Below are 19,356 nucleotides of genomic sequence, written 5' to 3' on the forward strand. Positions count from 1 at the left end.
GTGTGTGTGTGTGTGTGTGTGTGTGTGTGTGTATTGCTATGACACATGAATCATGGCAGTTGTGAATCCATATTGACCAGTTTGGAAACATAGATGTCCAAGCTTACTGTGGTATAATTTTAAACAACGATAACAATAAAAGACAAAAAACTGAAAAAAAAAAAACCTGGGGTTGGGCTACATATTCCCTCTAAAAATACTGATGGTCACAAGATTGCCTTCTTCTATCAAATAAAAAAGGAGAGTACTTAATTTGACACTGGGTTTTATTTATTCCTGTGGTATTAAGGGATTATAATGCAGCTGTTGTCAAGGTACCAATTTTAATTATTTTACTTAATTGTAACCTCCCGTCCAAAGCGATGGGGAAAGTGATTATTTCTCACCTGTTTTATGATTATTGTCCATGAATTTTGACGGTCAAGATAACGTTTACTAAATTTTTGTGTGTTGATGAGACAGTATTTGAGCAAAAATATGTTTCCTCTTTTTTTTTTTTCTTTTTTTTTTCCTGGAGTTTAGAGTTTATCTCATTTGCATATACTGCCTTTTTAATATCCTAAGACTGTTAAGGCTACTTAGATTTCTTCCACTGCAAAACATACGAAAAAATGGAAGAGTCTTCTGCTGATGGTTGTGTGTGTGTTTTTTTAGCCTTTTTCACAGTTAAGGCAGGCTGGAATATGGGACTAAACTCTCTCCTTCATAATTGCTGCTCCTCAACCTGCACCCGACTGTTATGGGATATAGATTTGGAGGGAAAAAAAACAAAAAAAACAGAATTTGTCACTTCAACTATTGTTGTTATTGAGTAGCCTGTTTGGTTTTAATCTCATAATTGAATTACAGTTTCGCGGGGAGGGGGTCTGACGGTTGCCGATTGGATCGGTGTTGTGAAAGATGGCGCAAATTAATTTTGAGTCGGACTAAAAAGCTAAATAATTGCCGCCCTGAACATAGAACGCCTGTGTAACCTGTTCATTACGATTGCGGAGCTGTTTCAGCAGGTGGGAGCTGAGTGCATTACTCTTCGTGCATTCTCTCTCTTTCTCCCTCTCTCCATCTTTCTCTCTTTCTCTCGCTCGTCGAAGGCTCAAATGGCATGCAACGTTTTGAAAGGAAATACAGTCTGAAAGCAAAACAAGTAGCTCCCATCAATCGATAGCACGCTGTTTCATGATATACCACAAGCTGCAGATGGACTGTGTGGAAAAACAGCATACATTCCCAATTTTCTGAAACACCAAGACACAGCATGTGTAGAGTAGATGTGGAAGCTTGTGTGTTCATGTCGTCTCATTCATGCATTGCGCTACTTAAAGTTGATTACAGATATTTTAATTCATTTACATTGACTTTTTTTTTTTTAATCCAAAATAGGTCTCTCACACACACGTGTTTATATACACACACACACACACAGAAAAACACATGCACACGTGCAACTGCCTGCAACTGCAACCTGAAGGATTTGCTTCTTTAAAAGCGAGCAAACACTTTTGGTAGTTGTACGATAAAGCGAGTAACTAACTGCATTCAGGGAAGTCTTCAAAAGACCTCCTGTCAGTTTAGAAAAAAAAGTGCTCTTTTGCACATTTTCTTAAAATGCCTGTGCTTAATATTTAATCGTTTTCCTTAAATGAACTTTCTTTTATTCAATTTCAAAGGAAAAAAAAAATCTTTTTTTTTTTTATCTTGATAAGTGGACTGCATTATTTTCTTGCATATATGTTGCACTGCTTAAACCAATAAGTGCACTACTGTTAACAGAGATATAGTTTTAGAAAAGAGATTTTTTTTTTCTTTTCTTTTCTTTTCGGTTTTTTTTTTTTTTTTTTTTTGAGTTCACATGAATAGCGGTGTTTCAACTTTTTTTCATTTAGTAAATTTCTCTATTCTCGGCTTTTGTTATGGCTTGCTGTTACCTTCAGTATATTCTCGTGCCGTGTTAATGCAAGCATTTATTTTATTTAACCATTGTGTGTGCTCATCTATGTTTAAACCTTTGAAATATTATATCGTGTCAGTTCCCTATAAGAGTTTATTTGATTTCTTTATTTTTTTTTTTTTTTTAGAAACAGTGCAGAAATGTCCTATGAGAACATCCAAGCCAAACATCATTAACAGTGAAACAACAACAATAATAATAAAGAACCTCCCGTCCAAGTCTGTTGGCGGAAGTAATATTATATTATTAATAATAGATTTATAATATGTGTGTATGTGTGTAAATGACGTGTGTGTGCGCGTGTGTGTGTGTCCTGGAAAAAAAAACAAAAACTTTCTGTTGTGATGGAGTGCAGCTTCTTTGATATCAGTCCGTCACTAGTGCACAGTCGTGTCTCTTTCCTTCGGTGTTCGTGTGTCAGTGAGCGTCTGTGTGCGGTAAATAGCCTAATCAAATTGTTGATAAGTGGAATATCTCAACTGTAGGGCTTCCTTTGCAATATGCAGCGCAGGTACTATAAGAAAACAGCTCTCCAAACCTTTTTGGGCTAATAAGGCACCTGTAACAATTCCTCAGCTTAGGCCAGCTGGCACGCATCCTGCTCCAGCTTCTTTAGCTTGATGAGAGAAAATAAACACTTGTAAGAAAAGATCTTTGAAAGTGTGTGGTTGGTCCTCAGTAAAATTAGCATGTTGTTGAACATTTGATTGGGCCTGTCTCTATGGTGTGCATAAAAAAAAAAAAAAGCCTATGAAGTGTATGGTTCCTATTTGGTAGCTGTTGTTGCCTAGTTGGCAATATTGCTGCATGCTAGTGCTACATTTGTCTCTACACAGCACGTGGAGGGTTAAATCTCATGCCTTAACAGACAATGCACTAAATAGAAATATGTAAGCAACTGCCGAGATCTCTTTCCAACAATATCGCCACTCGTATGGCACAACGCAGCTCGTGATGTTCGTCGTCCGTTCAAGTTCCAAACACTGCCAAACTAACATCATCACTTTTTCCAACGAAAAGAAAAAAACAGAAAAAAAAAAGAAAGAAAGAAAGAAAGAAAGGCAGAGACAGAGAGTCAAACTGTTTCGGTGTAGTGGGTGTGTTTTGGTGATCTAACATTCCTTCATGGCACCTAAATTTCTACGTACGTGTTTTTATGTGAACACCTATATCAAATGCACTATTGACTGTAGCTAGATGAGTACAACCAGCCTTCTGGTATCATTGGTCTAAATAGTAGTAGCTTGGTGTTGGTTTTTGAGATGTTTGGTTTCACAATTACACTATGAGTTCTTTCTCAATCACTAATATTTAATTCTTTTCTCATTTTGTTTTTGGAATAACAAAAGTAGCCAATCTTCATGACCTGGGTGAGGGCTAGAACTTGTCCCATCGGTGGTTGATTTCTTGTATCATAAGGTGTTTGATAGGAGACGAGGTTTGGAAGGGAAGGAACCTTTTTGCTTCAGTGTGTCATAATGTGCTATAGCATACGCCCCATTTCCCCTTCCCCTTGTTGCATTAGCATCACGTGTCCTTCACTGTCCATAGTTATATATTCCTTAGATTACTTCGGCTAATTGTGGTGGTGCTTAATTCTTCTCTCGGTTGCAAAAAAAAAAGTAACATTTTAGTGCCTTGCAAAAGTTGTTGTGCCCTTTGAACCTTTTCACATTTCCTCACATTACTGCCACAAACTGCATCAAAATTTTCTGGGATTTTACGATAGATCAACAGATGGTAGTGCGTGACTGGGTAGTCAAGAAATAAATTATACATGGTTTTCAAACGCTTTCATAAATACAATTCTGTGAGTGTTTGTGTGTGTGTGTTAGGGATTGGTATTTATTGCATCTTTAATCATTTCAGAGACATTTTTTAACCATCATTTTGTCTTCATACTGGAAAACTCTAATAATTGCAAACTCCAAAAACTAATGTCTTTTTTTTAGGTTTTTTTAGCACATTTAGTTCCTTGAGAGCATCAATAAAAATCTGTTTATTTGGAAGTATGAATAAAAGTAATTATTGATACAACTGCCTTAATTAATGCCGTAGTGTAAGAAAGTTGTCTGATAATGGGTAAGTCTTATTTTTAAGAGAGATTTGTAGCAGTTTTCCTAGGAAGTAGCAAAGAGTAATGGTCGTAAAAGTAAAGGTAACATTGAAAATCAATATTTACATACTTTTTATTGTTATCTTTGTCATTGTCTCAAATTTAGCAGAAGAGTTTCTGTCCATATTGCCTGTCCTATCATTTGGCTCCATTAAGTTGATGTTTTGTTGAACAACTAGAGAATGAAATTTAGTGTAACCTTTGTTGCAAAATAGCTGAACGCACTCATAGGATTACTCTCCATGGTTCAGCTACCTGTGGACAAACCACTGACTCTCAATTGGATTTAGGTTATGACTTTGACTGGTCCATTTCAAAACAAATATAAACAATTCGGTCAAAGCTTAGATTAAGTTTTTACTCTCATTGCCCTGCTGGAAGTTAACCTCGTTCCCAGTATTTTACAAACTGTATTTAACTCCAACCAGCATCCCCAAAGCAAAATGCTGCCGCCATCATATGTCATATAACATTTCCACACTGCTTTAAAAAGCTCAACAAGTTAATCAGAGATGAATTGTGATTTCCTTGTTTTTCATCAGTGTTCTGTAGAAACCTCTGGATTTCGCTGGATTTTTAAAGCATCGCTGTAATGAACATTGAGGGTGTGTGACATTTATTTTCTTCTGCTTCACAATGCTACACTACCTTGTGTTGGCCTATCAAATAAAATTCCACGAAAAAAAAAAAGACATAAAAGTTTGTCAGTTTAATGTGTAAAAAATCCATAAAGGTTAACGGGTAATAAATACTTAGCAAGGCATTTTAAAGGTTGTTGCAACATTATCCTGAAATTTATTCCTCGTTTCCTCAATCGTGCTTCTTATAGTTGTAGGTCTAGACCTTTCTGTTCGCGACACGCTCGCATATTCTCCAGAACGAAAAAAAAAAAAGAAAAACATAATGAAAAATAGATGATAGCCTTGAGCCTGCAGCCGTTTGTGTTGTGTTTGAAATATATTCCTGTTTGTTTTGTTTATATTAGCGTAGAGACACGGGGTCTACAGTACATTGTTGTCCTTCTTGCAGTAAGTTTAAAATTTCACTGTTGGAGTTGATTATTTCAGAACTCTTCCTGCTTCTCTGGTGGTCATTGTGGTGTTGTTCATAGCATCTTTGCGTGGCTGAATTAAAGGAGTAGTCCGCTTTTTTTCTTTTTCCTACCGTGTACTTATATATCCATGTATGCTTCGCATTGAGGTGAGAAGATGGATCGTTTCAAGCGTAGAACAGGGTCATTTTAGTCTGAAAAGCATGGGTCCGTCTCTCAGTCTGTCTTCACACGTCTTAAAGTCAGATTCTATTTTTATCCAGGCAAGTCACACAATTCAAAGTAGACTACAAGAAGCACCACTCACACAGTAATAAACTGCATTTTGTCCTTCCAGTGCATATAAGAGTAAAATGGTTACAAATATGCTATATATATTTTGAGTATCCATCTCCATGCAGAAAGAGAATACATTTTCAGATAGTTTGATTAAAAAAAAAATCCTAACTGCAGCTAGAGTATTACTGTACTTTGTGGGATATAGAGAGTATGCCTAACAAGTGCCTACCAGAACATGCAGCAACTATACACAGAATATTCATAGTTATTCTCTCCTGCGTTGCACAAATACAGTATATACGCTATTAAGAATATACTATTTATACTAGTACAGCTGAAAACCTAGTGCTTGTGAGTGCAGCAAATGAGAACCCTTTAAAAAAAATAAAAATACCTGAAATGTTTTATTCATATACAGTAAAAGCTACATCTGCGAGTTTTTGTTTCGTTCGTGTGTTACGTTCGTACCATCTGGAGGATTTGAAGATTTAAAACGCAGTCATGCTCGTTTAATTAAATAGTAGTAGGGTTTGATTTTAGCTCAGAAGCTCAACTTGGTTATTTCTCTCTTTTGTACGGAAGGCTGTTTCAGTTTTTTTTTTCTTCTTCTTCTTCTTCTTCAGTTTACAGTATTTGCCATTTGCAAACAAGCCATATACTGGAATGTACTGTACGAGTGGGGAGAGCGGGCAGTGGTGCTATGTGAGCAGCAGGGGGAGACACGGGAGCTGGATGGAGGAACGTTTACACACCTGCCCGTCACGGCGACATAAAATCCAGGTTTAATCCCCGGATATTTCATATCTCCCTGTTGGTAAATAATGCCATTTTGCAAGATTATAACAGCGTCTATGAGCACAGCAGTCGCTGCTTAAACTCGTACTTTTTTGTTAATGAATGTGACGGTTTGCAATCTGTTGGAGGTGGGAAGCTGCTTGTAGTCCTTTAGTTGGTTTCAAAGTCCAGAGCTTTGATAACAAGGCACCTACACATGCAAACCAAAGCCCAATTTCCTCACAGGGATCCTTTAGGTTTTATTGTAACTTGCAGCCTTGTTTATGTGTAACTGGGAGTTATAAAGATCTAGCAGTGAGCAGTGTGGATAATTTATTTAAAAAAAAAGAGGGAGAGATAATTTGTACTGTATGCTTGATTGGCATAATTTTAGAATTTGGAGACAAAATGGGAATTTTAAGGTTTTGGCTTCGGGTAAACACATATTTGCGTGCACAGCAGCCTCTTAACTGGCTCCGACGAGCAACACAAAAACAAAACTGAAAGAAAAATAAACACAAATCAAGTTACAAAACTGAGCTTCTGCAAGATGAAAAGGTTTTGGGATGGCTTATTATTCTGTCCCCTGTGGACTAATTACCCGGTTTTCTCTCCAACCTTCTCCAACTTGGTTGTCATGCCAATTTCCGGAAGGGGTGCACTTTTAAATTGTACCATTATTCTTAAATTAGAAGTGAGAAACAGGAACAGAAAAATAAAATAAAATAAAACAGATTTAAAATGAAAACTTTGTGTGGACCAAACGAGAAGCTCGTGATCGTTTCCATTTTAAATCTTTAAATCCTCCACAATGCGTCTTTTTGAAGTAAATAGGAGAAAACAGCTATGATTAAAGACATGGTTCATAATTTTTGAAGTGAACTTCGGTTGCAAATTAAACACGATATCACACCTGCATGAGACACGCATCCTGTGTGTCTTTGTTTAATAGAAATCCGGATTAGTTTTTCCTGAAGCTGAAGTAACGGCTGATCAGAGTGAACAAAAATGTGTCTTAAAACTCCAATCTTAATATCATCATAATCGTTTATAAGACCATTAATGACACTGGCGATGCCCTGACAATGTCTTCCTATGTAAACAGAGATACATGAAATGCATCTGGTTTGAGTAACTGCCTGCTATTAAGGTAAATTTTAAAATAATTCAAAAATTTTATAGTGGCATAAGTGGATGCTATTTTTTTTGCCAGGCAGTTACAGAAAACTAGATTTTTTTTTTTTTTTTGTCTCTGTGTTTTACGAAGGAAGAAACATTGCATCCTCCTCCCATTTTCCTTATAAATAACCGCTAATTTCTTTGAAAATCACCCCCCAATCTGCAAACATGATGACTCTATTATGATATATTTGAGCTTTAAGATAATAAAAGTCCACTTTGGTCTTGGCCCTTCTTGGTCTAGCCGTAAAACCCAGCTTCCAGCTCCAACTAATCCGGATTTATTGTAAATGAAGGCGCCAACGGAGTTACTGCAGGTTAGATATTAACTGTTTGTTACCAGAGCATCACTCCAGCACTCTGAACTGTCCATTTAACCAGAGACACGTGTAGTTTCATAGCATATAGGCATATAGGCAATGTCATCTATCTAACCGTTACTTCTCAGAAACAGTGTCTGTTCAGGTTCTACAGATATCCAGATTCTGTTTTGACTTTAAGCTTTACAAACACAGTGAAACAGCAGATTATAAAGTATAAGACAGCGATACTAAGCTATAACAAAATCTACTTTCTATTCACTATATGAACATGCAGTTATTAGGCTACCCCTGTTTTCATCAGACGTCGTCCTTCGATGACCGCGGTGGATCACCCCTCTCCTTTAGCAGAGCACAAACTCTTTTTTTCTTTTCTCCTTTTTTCACAGTGATTAGGGGACTCAGCTGTGTTTTAGCCTCTGAAGACTCGACTCTTAAGGCTTTTTTTTTTTTTTTTGTCTTTTCAGTCACTGTGGCCTTTTTATGGCTTAGTTCAGCCAGATGAGACAATTAAGTTTTGAAGTGTGCAGCAGCGTAACTAAACACATACATTCCTGTCTTCAGTCCAGCACATTCCAACTTCACGTCTGGCATTTGTTTCCCACTTTTAAACCACCTGATATCAAATCAGTTCGTTTTAACGGCAAATCTGTTCCGTACTCCCAAGAATATAGTTTCAATAATGTTTGAGTAAAATTTGCATTTCCCTTACTTTAAAAAAATAAAATAAAATCTGACCCGTTATTCAAATTCTTTGTAAGATCTCATAACCTCTTAAGCTCTGAGCACAGCTTATTCTTGTGCGGACTGGTTTTATAGGCAGCACGCACTGTTCTATTGCTCTGTTTCTCTTGGATGTGTGGATCACGTTTTTATCGTGCAGAAACACGAGTTTTAAAACAAAAACAACCCAAAATACAAATGGAGAAGTCGAGATCCTTGACGCTGCTGCTGCTGTCTCAGCCATTACGCCGGGCTTTGATTAGAGATTTCTAGCGTGATTCTGAAAGTTGTGGTAATTTGCAAATTATTAGGAGATACTTAAAAAAAAACTGTACAATTTTTTTTTGTTTTCACAAACCAAAGAAGGGTTAGGATAACTTCAGTTTTTGAATAAATTCCTCTTTTTTTATGTGAGTAGGGTTCCTGCAATCAAACTCGATTGCTTAAGTTTTCTTTTTTGTTTTCTTATAGATTTTCTTCTCTTGGCAGGGTGCTTGTGAAACTGCGTGTACGCTTTGTCACTTGATTGGTTGTTTATAGTTTTGTGGATTGTGTTAATTGCCGATCGTAGACCAAAATAGACTATCCTTTTTTTTGCTTGTTTGTTTGTTTTGTTTTTAATGAGAAATGCAACAGAACATAAAAATGAATCCGACACAGTAGCTGTGATGTAAACTTATGGCATGTTGAAACATGTATCAGATTGTAAATGTTGCATCGTTGCTCGGGCAAAACGTGATATTCAATGACGTGTTGGTTTTCTTCACACACACACGCACACACACACACACACACACACACATTTTGCAAACTATTGTACACTTCTTCTCCTTCACATGGGATTACTTCAGATTACTTTGTCCGATTTGTTTGTTTTTTTTTTTAAATGAATTTCTGTGTTTTTGTAATAGACTTCTTTTAATAAGGCTGTCCCTAAAATACTAATCTGACAATGTGGATTAGAATAGATTCAACCATTTATACTTGAGATGGACCAATATGTTGATTTTGCACATATTTGTAGGTTGTTTATTTAAGCCAAAAAAAAAAGAAGTAATCATTCACATTTTTCAATATGAGCAGTAAAAAAAACTCAAATTTAGTCAAGGTTAAAAAGAAATCATCACCTGACAATATGTGAACAACAGCAACAAAAATAAATAAATACACTGAAACCAAATTAAGCGATGGATTTAACCATCACAATGCAATCCAAATATGTGATGAGATACCATTTTTTTATAACCAATTTTTTATAAAAAAATAACACACATCGTCTGTGAGATGAATGTAAAAACATTTGGGGAATTTCGGTATTTGGCCACAGACAATAATTCATCACTGTAAAAGTCTGCTGTATGCTTCCTTATCCTGTGGGATAAAAATAGGAAAATTCAATTACTGTACTTCATTTCGTGTTGTACATCTGGGCCGAAGATTTCAACAACGACAAAAAAAAACACTTTTAAACCCTAAATTTCATGTTTCCAAATAAAACGACAAAAAAAGCAGCTTAAATTGATTTTCTTTTCACTTTTTTATGAGGCTTTCTGCTGCCATATCATGTATGTAGATGCTTTTGTAAACATGCACTTAAGTTAAACTATGAGATGTGCATTGAAATATATGTATATTTTGTTTAGGCTCCTTTTTTTTTTTTTTTTTTTTTTTGTTTTTTAGCGTGATATATCATTATTTCCCTACAAATTATTTCTCGGATACAATTCTGAACTTGGCAGAAGTGGAGCTGTTGTAGTAAAGGTAGTTTAACATCAAAACTAAGCAACCCTGAAATATATGCTGCAGTAATGTGTTTTCACTTTGTCTTTTTTTTTTTTTTTTGATAATTTATGCTCCAAGTTGGTCTGTATTTTATTATTATTATATTATTATTATTGATGTTATGAAACAAGCTTGTTTGAAATGTGTTGACTGCTGTTTTGAAATAGGAGATTTTTTTTTTTCTCTAAATGTATGTTCAAGGACGTTTTTATATGATTTGTCAAACACTGGACTGGAGTGAGTTTTCCAACATTTCCAAGCTGAGAGATGTATTTGACAGACTTAACTGCACAGATAACACCCGCGAGCGTAGATTTGAGCCGCCAGACCAAGCTCTTCCTCCCAGCTTCATGAGTGGGAGCATGAATGACGTGATCCTTAAAAAAAAAAACAAAGACAAAAACAGGATCATAAAAGATGTCGAGTTAGTGCTGGTTAGCTGATGGGTATATAAAACAGGAAATATTCCCAAGTTGTTTGCATGGTAAAGACTGGTGATTTTTGTTCTGTTTTTTTTTTTTTTTTTTTTTTTTTTTTTTCTGAAAGAATAAAACCGAAAAGAGTGCTCTTTTAGATTTTCAGAGAAAAACGTATAAAGGGACGCCACTTCTCACCTAAGCAGTTATCACATTCATCTGACCGGTTCCCTCTACGGTAAAGCAGATTGTGAATCATCAGACCAAACACCACTTTTCAAACCAGAAAAGAGATTTGCACTAGACTGATTTTTTTTTGGTCTTCTTCTATCTAAAAGCAATATAACGAACTCCACACGTTTTCAACCGTAGAAACCGTACGGTTGTCACTGTCCCTACAGTGCGAGTGCTGATATTTGACCATTTTCTTTTTATATATTTGTAGGTACAGAACATGTCGCCCTTTGAAGTGCACATCCACAACTTGTTTGTAGCAGAGCTTTTTCATTTTCCCCCCTGCCCCCCTTAATTTTTAATGTTTCTTTTTAGTTTTCTTGCCCTCTCCTCCCCTCCCCTCGAGTATTATTGTCCAGAATCGAGTGGCATTAAAACTGTTGTTTCCTCCTGTGAACGATTTTGGACAAAATACGCAGCACTTACACATAAGAAGCGGGATTCAGGATGTCAAAAGGAAAATAAATAATTCACGATGAGTCAGTGTCATTCGTCTGCATCGCACAGCCTGCAACACGTTTGAAGAGAAACAAACAAACAAACAAAAAAAAGAAAGAAAATGCCAAAAGATAAAACCCAGCTGTACCCACCGTTGTGCACATTTAAAAACACTGGTCGCGGAGCTCTCTGCATATTTGGTCACTTTGACTGCTATTTTTACAAAAATGTAAAAAAATAAAATAAAAAATTGCTTTAATTAAATAATTAAAAACCCAAAAAGTGCTTCTGTAAACGCACCATCATTGGCTTCTCGTCCAGAGAATCTTTTGTCTACCAAACTGCACCATACGTCATCCTTTTTCAGTGAGGTCACTGACAGCAGCCACAACTTTTCAGATATGGTTTCGTTGATGAATACATGTAAATTCCCCCCCCCCAAAAAAAACAAGTCACACAGTAAAACTTTGCCATTGTTTTTTTTTTATTTATTTATCTGGATGTAGTGGCTTTCCTGTTTTTTCCTCTGCTTCGTGGTGTTGTTGAAAGATGTTTGCGGTTTTGTCTAAATTTGCGTGTTAGAGGAAGCATAAGTACGTGCCTTTCTTGTAATCTCCTTGGTGAGTTTGTTTATTATTGAAAAGCTGAAGCCAGCCAATTGTGTTTGCACTACAAACCAAATTGCTTTTTTTTATTTATTTTTTTTTTTTTATTTGTGATGTAGACTATTTAAGCGAGCTTGTTGCGTCACTTTAACCGTACAGTATGCATGAGGGTGAAATTGGTAAAGTCTAGGGCTAGAGCTCTCGTCTGTTGACCTGTAAAACCAGTGCAGCTTAGAGGATCCTTGTGAATATATCTCGGCTTAGTTTCACCTTTAAGTTTTCACGTCCATCTCCTTATACAGCAGTTTATTTTTATTTTATTTTATTCACAGTTTCAGCAGTAAAATTAAACAACGAAAAAAAAAAATGAAAAAAAAAAAAAAATCAAATAACATATACCATGAATACAGCTTTTACTTTCACATGCCACAGTTAGAGTTACAGAACTTCAGCAAGAAATATTCTTATTTTTCAAAATCCATGGGAATGCATGAGTATACGAGGTCGCCTCAAGACTATTGGTCAAATTAAGTTTTTTTTGCTGTTGTTTGTTTATATCCAGTAATCTTTTTTTCAGTGACATCAGAAAAGACTTATGTGCTTTGTGTCTTACAATTGCACCTTAATCATGTCAGTCCATTGGGGGAAAAACAGCAACAAAAGAAAGGAAAAAAAAAAGGCTGGCAGTGTAATATCTCTGATTTTAGCACCTTACTACACAGCATGTTTTCACTTTATGCCAGTTTAGCTATTCTTCCATATGTATGATTTTGAATCTAAACCTAATTTTTCACAATTATAAAAAACATTTTTTTTAAGGGATGTGCCAAAGTTTAGAGGCGATCTCTCGAGTTGTTATGCTTGTCATTTTCTTTTCATCCTTTTATCAGTTTAAGCAGCGGTATGTCAAAAACGTTCCTATAACAGTGTGTGGAATCAATTTATCTCAGCAAACAGTATCATTACTTGCCATTTTACAATAAGCCCTGTATTTCACATATATTTACCAGTGATGTGTATTTGTTATTATAAAGAAAATAGCCGTAAAAGCTTCATTATGTTACATAATATTGTGACTTTTTTCGAAAAACTGTGAAGACTTATCTTGCATATACTTTATAAAGAAGTATTAAGCCTTAATACAAAAGACTAAAAAAAGTGTGGAAGAATAAACTGATTGTTGCTAAGTAAGGATGATTTTTGTAAATGTTACCAGCACTTTTTTTGTAATTTTCACTCTCTGAGGTATTGTACAAGTTCAAGCTGTTTGTGAAGTTTGATTATGAAGGAATAAAAACTAGTACTTTCCTGTACTTCACAGAAAGTCTTGTTGTTGTTTTTTATGCACTTCACTTGGTTGTGCTTCACTCCCTACGACTAAACGCCCATAAATTAAATTAGACTTTTCAACTTTTCTCACATTGCACTTACAAATTTAGATGTGTTTTATTGAGATTTAATGTGACCGATCGAAACACAGCAGCACATAATTGCAACGTGAAAGATGTTTTGTTTGTTTTTTTCCACAAGTGGAAATGTAAAAATTGTGTTACGCTTTTATTTTCGGCCACCAATATAAAATACGCCGTAACCACCTTCCCTCAGTAGTTACTTAATTAGTAAATTAAAGTCAATTTGTGCAATGCGGAGAAGCTTACAGATGGGCTAGCTTGCAAAAACAACATCCAAAGTTGGAAACAGTACGGCACAACTGCAAACCCACCAGGACGCGCAAACCCTGACAGGCTGGGCAAGCAGAAAACAGATCCATGGTAAGTCGGGAGGAGCTGCAGAGATCCGTGGTTAAGGTAGAAAAATCTTTTAATTAGACAACTATTACTCACACACTCAACCAATCTGGCTCTCATGAAAGAGAGGCGTGAAAGAAAGCATTTATTGGAACAAATATTAAAAGAGAAACCGGTTTGCAGTTTGCCGCATGCCATGCGGAGGATCGGCGAAGATATAGAAGGCAGTCGTTTGGTCATAAAATCTAACATACAAAACATATATAGAGCAGATCCACACTTAATGTCACCGTGGATATAATGTTCTCAACAGGAAACACGGTGGTGACAGCATCATCCTGTGGAGAGGGATATAGATGGAGCTCACATATGATGTTGTTATGCATTAGAGTGGCCCAGTCAAAGTCCAAATTTGAATTCATGCATGGTTTAGATAATACTGAAAGCTCAATCTTGGCTCTACTTGAGAAACTGCGGTCAGACTGAACTCGTATTTCACAACCTGAAAGACTGAATATCAGTGTAAACGCACATTAAACCTTTTTTAACTTACCTGTAAGTATTTAGTGAAAACTACATTATGTTTTCCACTTTAAAATGAAGCACTATTATATGTTGGGCTGTCACATAAAATCCTAACAATATTCATTAAAGGTTATAGTTGCAGCAGGACGAAATGATTTTTTTTTTTAAAAAGTGCAAATACTTATGCAACACACTGTACGTGTTGAGAATCGAGAACTTTTTAAACCAAACCTAATATCGAATTTAAATAAACATGCATTTATTCCACAGATGATAGTGGCCTGGTGAAGGTAGGTGTAGATGCCAATTACAGTTAAACTACAAGCTGGAATGGATCCCAGAATGCAGGAAACACCCAGGACGAGCTGCCAGCTAGTCACAATCCTATGACTAATAAACGCTCATTCTTCACTTCACACCTACGTGTACTTCAACCGTGCAGACTCGAGTGTTTGGACTGTGGGAGGAGACTGATACAGCCGATGGAGAAGCTTTACACAGAAACAAACCATGGAGTGGGAGTGAGGCTACGCAGCAAGACACGCAGCTGCTGACAGGCCATGAAGGATTCTCTCAAAGAGGACAGAAAAAAAAAAACAAGAAACATTTCCTGCTCTAAAGCAATCAAGTTAGTGACGGAGCGTGCTGCGTTTGTGACCTAAACAAGAGTAATATTAGCCTTTATCCATTGTCAGACTAAAACCGTACAGATGGTCTTCATAAAAGAAGCAGGACAACCCAGTTAAGCGCTGCCATCTGTAGATGATATTCTGTTTCCTGGTATGTCGATGACAGTCAACAAGCTGAATGTGACCAACACGTGATTAACAATTAAAATATGGAATTGGAAACAATAAATCACAATCTATAAAATCACATGGAAAAAAAAAAAGAAGAAAATACACACTTTAATGCAGAGTTAACTGAGAGCGTCTGTGTTGTGATATTTAATGTGGATCCAGCGGTGTTGGATCTCTGCGCCGCAGCATCAGATAGGACCCTCAGCAGTGTGGGATTCAGCTGTGTGACGGCTGCAGGGCCTTTTCCCCTGATGAACACAGAAAACTGATCGGGTTATAAACAGTGAGCAAGTTAGAGATGCACCACAGGGCTGAACCATCGAGAACACTATGAACTAATAAAAGATCATTTTGGGAGCAGCTGATGCAGCTTTTTAGATTTTGTGCGCAAACGAAGACACATGATTAAGACGTTTTTATGCTCTCGGAGGCAGGATGAGTGCTCTTTTTGACAAATGGCAAGATTCCTTCTGTTTGTTTTTCCTTCTTTTAAGTTCTTAACCTTTTCACCTTATTCATGGTGCCACCAACAGGTGTGGTTGGAGTGTGGGGGCATAACAGTAATATTGTTTTATGCTTAAGAACGAAAGGACAAGTTTTGATATAAAACAACTTTTTACTTTCTTTTGTAGTCCTTTATGGTAGCTATTTTTTAAAATATCTGTGGTCAAATATTTAGATGAGATATTAAAAAATATATAATACAGTCACTTAATATTGCATGGTTTAAAGAAAAACTTGTTCTAATTTGTCAAATAAGTGGATTTTTGGTGAAATTTCTTGAAAACTTGAGTTTTGCTGACTACTACGTTGTTTAAAAATTATATTAAGTGCATTTTTTTATTTCTTTTATCAGATAGAGATCTTACACTTCTATTACAAGCTCACTTTTCAAACAAAATAGTCTATGCACATCCTAATTATTAAAATCATATTAAAAGTATTAGTTTTATTTCTCACATCTTACACTTTTTTCTTCCACTGAACTTTCTATTAATATGCTTGATCAGCTTCTTTAGCACGTTTTTAAACTTTGACCTTCTGTTGCCTAACTTCCTTGTAAAAAGTGTCAGTGACTGTCTGCTGAACAGCTGATAGTCAGCTCTTCCCCTTGATTGTGCTGGACAGAAAATGGCCTAAAAGTTTCTGCAATGAACATTTTCTGCCATTTTTTGAACTTCTTAACGTTTTGATTTACTAAAATAGTTTACACTTTTAATTACGATGGCCCTGTAAACACATCTAGCATGAACCTCTTGTGGACTTCTTTTGAATTGGACGTGACACAGAAAGGAGCTTTAAGATCAATTTATTTACAACATGAACACGTAAATGATTCCTTTTCCATTCACTTTAGTAGCAGCTGTCAACAATTCAACTTTCTTCAACCGGTTAGCAAAGTGCGTGTTCATTGGATGTGCGTATCACGCTTAAAAAGGAAACTTAAGACGCCGTTTTCAAGCTTGTCTGAGCTTAAACCGCAGACGTTTTCCTCTTGCTTACCACTGGCGCCACCTGCTGTCAATCAGGCTAAACAACATGCGCTCTCCAAGTCCAACCACTGGAAAATGTTTCTGCCCATGCTTTAAAATAAATCTTAAAATATGATTCCCGTTGAATGCCTGGCATTTAAATGTCATAAAACCCTTTAGCTTTTCCTCCCCTGTAAAATGATTAAGATTTTACTAGGGGATTACAGCAAGCCGTCACCGTTACTATCCATCACCGTGCAAACATGAAGATCCACCGCTTTAATATTTGGGACTTTTTGCTGATTTAGTCTGAAACATGCAGCTAGTGTATTTTGAAAGGTTTTCATTTTAAAAATGGCTTTCCAAATGAGCTAAAAGACAAAAGCCTGTAAATTTGCCATGAGTTAAGCGCTTTAGACTGAAGACATGGTAGCAACAGAAAGCAATCACCCTAAATCTCCCTGTTCTGAAGAAGTCTTGTGCTCTGCAGGAGGTGTGCCCTGTTCAAAAGGAGAACAGGCTTCGGTGTTCTACTCTAGAGGCTCAAGGAGAGATAAGCGCAAGTAAATATAGCAGTGGAGTGTAATCCACTCGGTGCATTTCATTATCCCGCGAGTGTTCATCTCATGCTATGACAGTGGAGGAGACAGTTCACATCAATGGTTAAGGTTGTTCCCCAGGAGAGATTTATTCAAGTTGGGACCATACAAACCTAGTGAATGACACAAGGAGGTATTTATAATTTTCTTTTTATATCTGGAATGACATTGGTAAAGAGGGTGTGGAACGTTTTAAAATCAAAGATGCACAACATACAGCCACCTCTCACAGCTACTTCGTGAGATGCTAGTTGTTCCCATAAATAAGGCAGAATGCAAAGTCCATAGAAATGGAAAGTTAATACATTTAGCCAAATTGGACAGTGACGTGACAACAAGAATTAGATGACTTTCTTCAGCTCATCGTACAACACCAGCACGAAGGCGCCGCCCATGCCTCTGAGCACGTTGGACCAGGCCCCCTTGAAGAAAGCTTTGCCACCCTCGTCGCGTGCGATCTTGCGCCAGCAGTCAATGGTTCCACTGTACATGATGTCAGCTGTGGGAGAGAAAACAAACTACATGAAGCAAAAACGACCATTTCTGCATCCGTAGAAATACGTCCACCAGGCTGGACACGCTCTTAAAAGTACAATTTAAACAGACTCACCTCCTTTACGTCCAGACTGCATCATCATGCGTCTACGGACAGTATCGAAGGGGTATGAGGTCAGGCCAGCAACAGCTGTTACAGTCTGTGCGATCATCCAGCTCACCAATATGTGGGTGTTCTTGGGGTCTGGAAGCATACCTGTGAAGGTACAAGCATAGGACAAAAAATTAGAAACCACAACGCAAAGACCCTCACCATATGCACCAGTTATTCAGCATAAAGTCAACATACCCTTAGCTGTGTCATAGATGCCAAAGTATGCAGCCCTGTAGATGATAATGCCCTGCACAGACACGTTGAAGCCCTGGTACAAACCCCGTATGCCATCTGACTTTGAGATCTTTACCAGACAGTCACCCAGACCCTTGAATTCTCTCTCGGTTCCCGCTTTTCCCACGTCAGCCGCCAGACGGGTACGGGCGAAGTCGAGAGGGTACACAAAGCAGAGTGAGGTGGCTCCGGCGGCTCCTCCGGAGGCAAGGTTACCAGCAAAGTACCTCCAGAACTGGGTGCGTTTGTCGACACCATCCAGGAAGATCTTCTTGTACTTGTCTTTAAAGGCAAAGTTGAGGGCCTGGGTGGGGAAATATCTGATGACATTGGCGAGGTTGCCTCTCCAGAAGGACAGGAATCCCTGCTCCTTGGGGATACGGACGACGCAGTCCATGATGCCTTTATACTGCTTGTCGGCGGTGATCTGTTTGCTGGCATGCTGGACCTGGGATAGTGAAAGGAAAATCATTAGACATCTACTCAAAAGCTAGACACATGAAAGTCACAAGGTTCTTCCATTGTGACCTTGTGGCAGGTTAAAGTTGTGAAAGTTGTTGGTGGCTTTCCCCACTGTTCCCTCTAATCACTGTCCTCTGGTAATCGCTGATAATGACTGCACTGATTAATCTCGAACTGATTTAGTTGTATAATAAAACAAATATAACTTGTGAATATTTAAAAGTGAAACCATTTTTAATCTTTAAACTTCCCATTTCCTTGCAGGGCGAATGGGAACGGATGTAAAACTAGTTGACCCGGCTTTAATAACCGCCGCTGGGCCTCTGTACTTTCGCCAACCGCTACCTTCGCAACTGCAACGGCTTTTAACTGTAAATAAAAGTGATATAAAACTCTCCTCATATCAATATCACTGCTATAATTGAAATATTATAATTAAAATAAAAAATAAGTAGGTGTGTCAGGATTGTACAGAGTGTACCAATGCCGCTACGAGCGTTTGTCCTTTGTTAGCTAAAGCTAACTACCGGCTAAGGTTAAGGCGCAGCGATGCAGTTAGCAACCGGGCTCGTGTAGGTCATTCTCACTTATGTGATGACCTTAGATCTTTCACCACGTAATTCTTCTGAATTTATTGTATTAAACATTAACGGCATGCATGAGTGTCTCTGTAAGATTGTAGACAAGCAACAGGAACATTTAGCAATACTTCAGGATGTTCTTCGGTAGGGTGAAACAAGCTACATGGCTAACACTCAATGAGCCTCCCGGAAGACGCATTTTTTCTTACCTGAAGGAGAAGCTTCACTCTTTCGATTGGGGCGACGGCTGTTTTGGAAATGGCAGCGGAGATACCGCCAGCCAAGAAATCCTTAGCAAATGAAACAGCTTGTTCACTCATGTTGCGATGTTCTTGATGTGCCTTTCAGGTAACCAGTATTAAGCGATGTTTCCCAGCTGCCCTTAACGGCTGATGGCCTGCACCGACGAAATGGCCGATTG

General features: G+C 37.4%; 1 protein-coding gene across 1 annotated transcript; it reads right to left on the bottom strand.

Moving 5' to 3' along the window:
• Positions 1 to 16,231: 16,231 nt before the first annotated feature.
• LOC103475848 (ADP/ATP translocase 3) lies at positions 16,232 to 19,356 on the bottom strand. Its single transcript, XM_008427770.1, has 4 exons — positions 19,145 to 19,356; positions 17,854 to 18,340; positions 17,620 to 17,760; positions 16,232 to 17,508 (listed from the first exon to the last, which is right to left on the bottom strand). The coding sequence occupies exons 1-4, from the start codon at positions 19,253 to 19,255 to the stop codon at positions 17,351 to 17,353; spliced, it is 897 nt and encodes a 298-aa protein (XP_008425992.1). The 5' UTR covers positions 19,256 to 19,356; the 3' UTR covers positions 16,232 to 17,350.

Source organism: Poecilia reticulata, linkage group LG14 (assembly GCF_000633615.1).
Source record: "Poecilia reticulata strain Guanapo linkage group LG14, Guppy_female_1.0+MT, whole genome shotgun sequence".
NCBI classification, from domain to species: Eukaryota; Metazoa; Chordata; class Actinopteri; order Cyprinodontiformes; family Poeciliidae; genus Poecilia; species Poecilia reticulata.

Coding starts and splice junctions, on each gene's coding strand:
- LOC103475848 (XM_008427770.1), bottom strand. CDS start 19,255: ATGAGTGAACAAGCTGTTTCATTTGCTAAGGATTTCTTGGCTGGCGGT. Junction 18,341..19,144: donor GAGTGAAGCTTCTCCTTCAG/GTAAGAAAAAAT, acceptor TCACTATCCCAG/GTCCAGCATGCCAGCAAACA. Junction 17,761..17,853: donor CATCTATGACACAGCTAAGG/GTATGTTGACTT, acceptor GTACCTTCACAG/GTATGCTTCCAGACCCCAAG.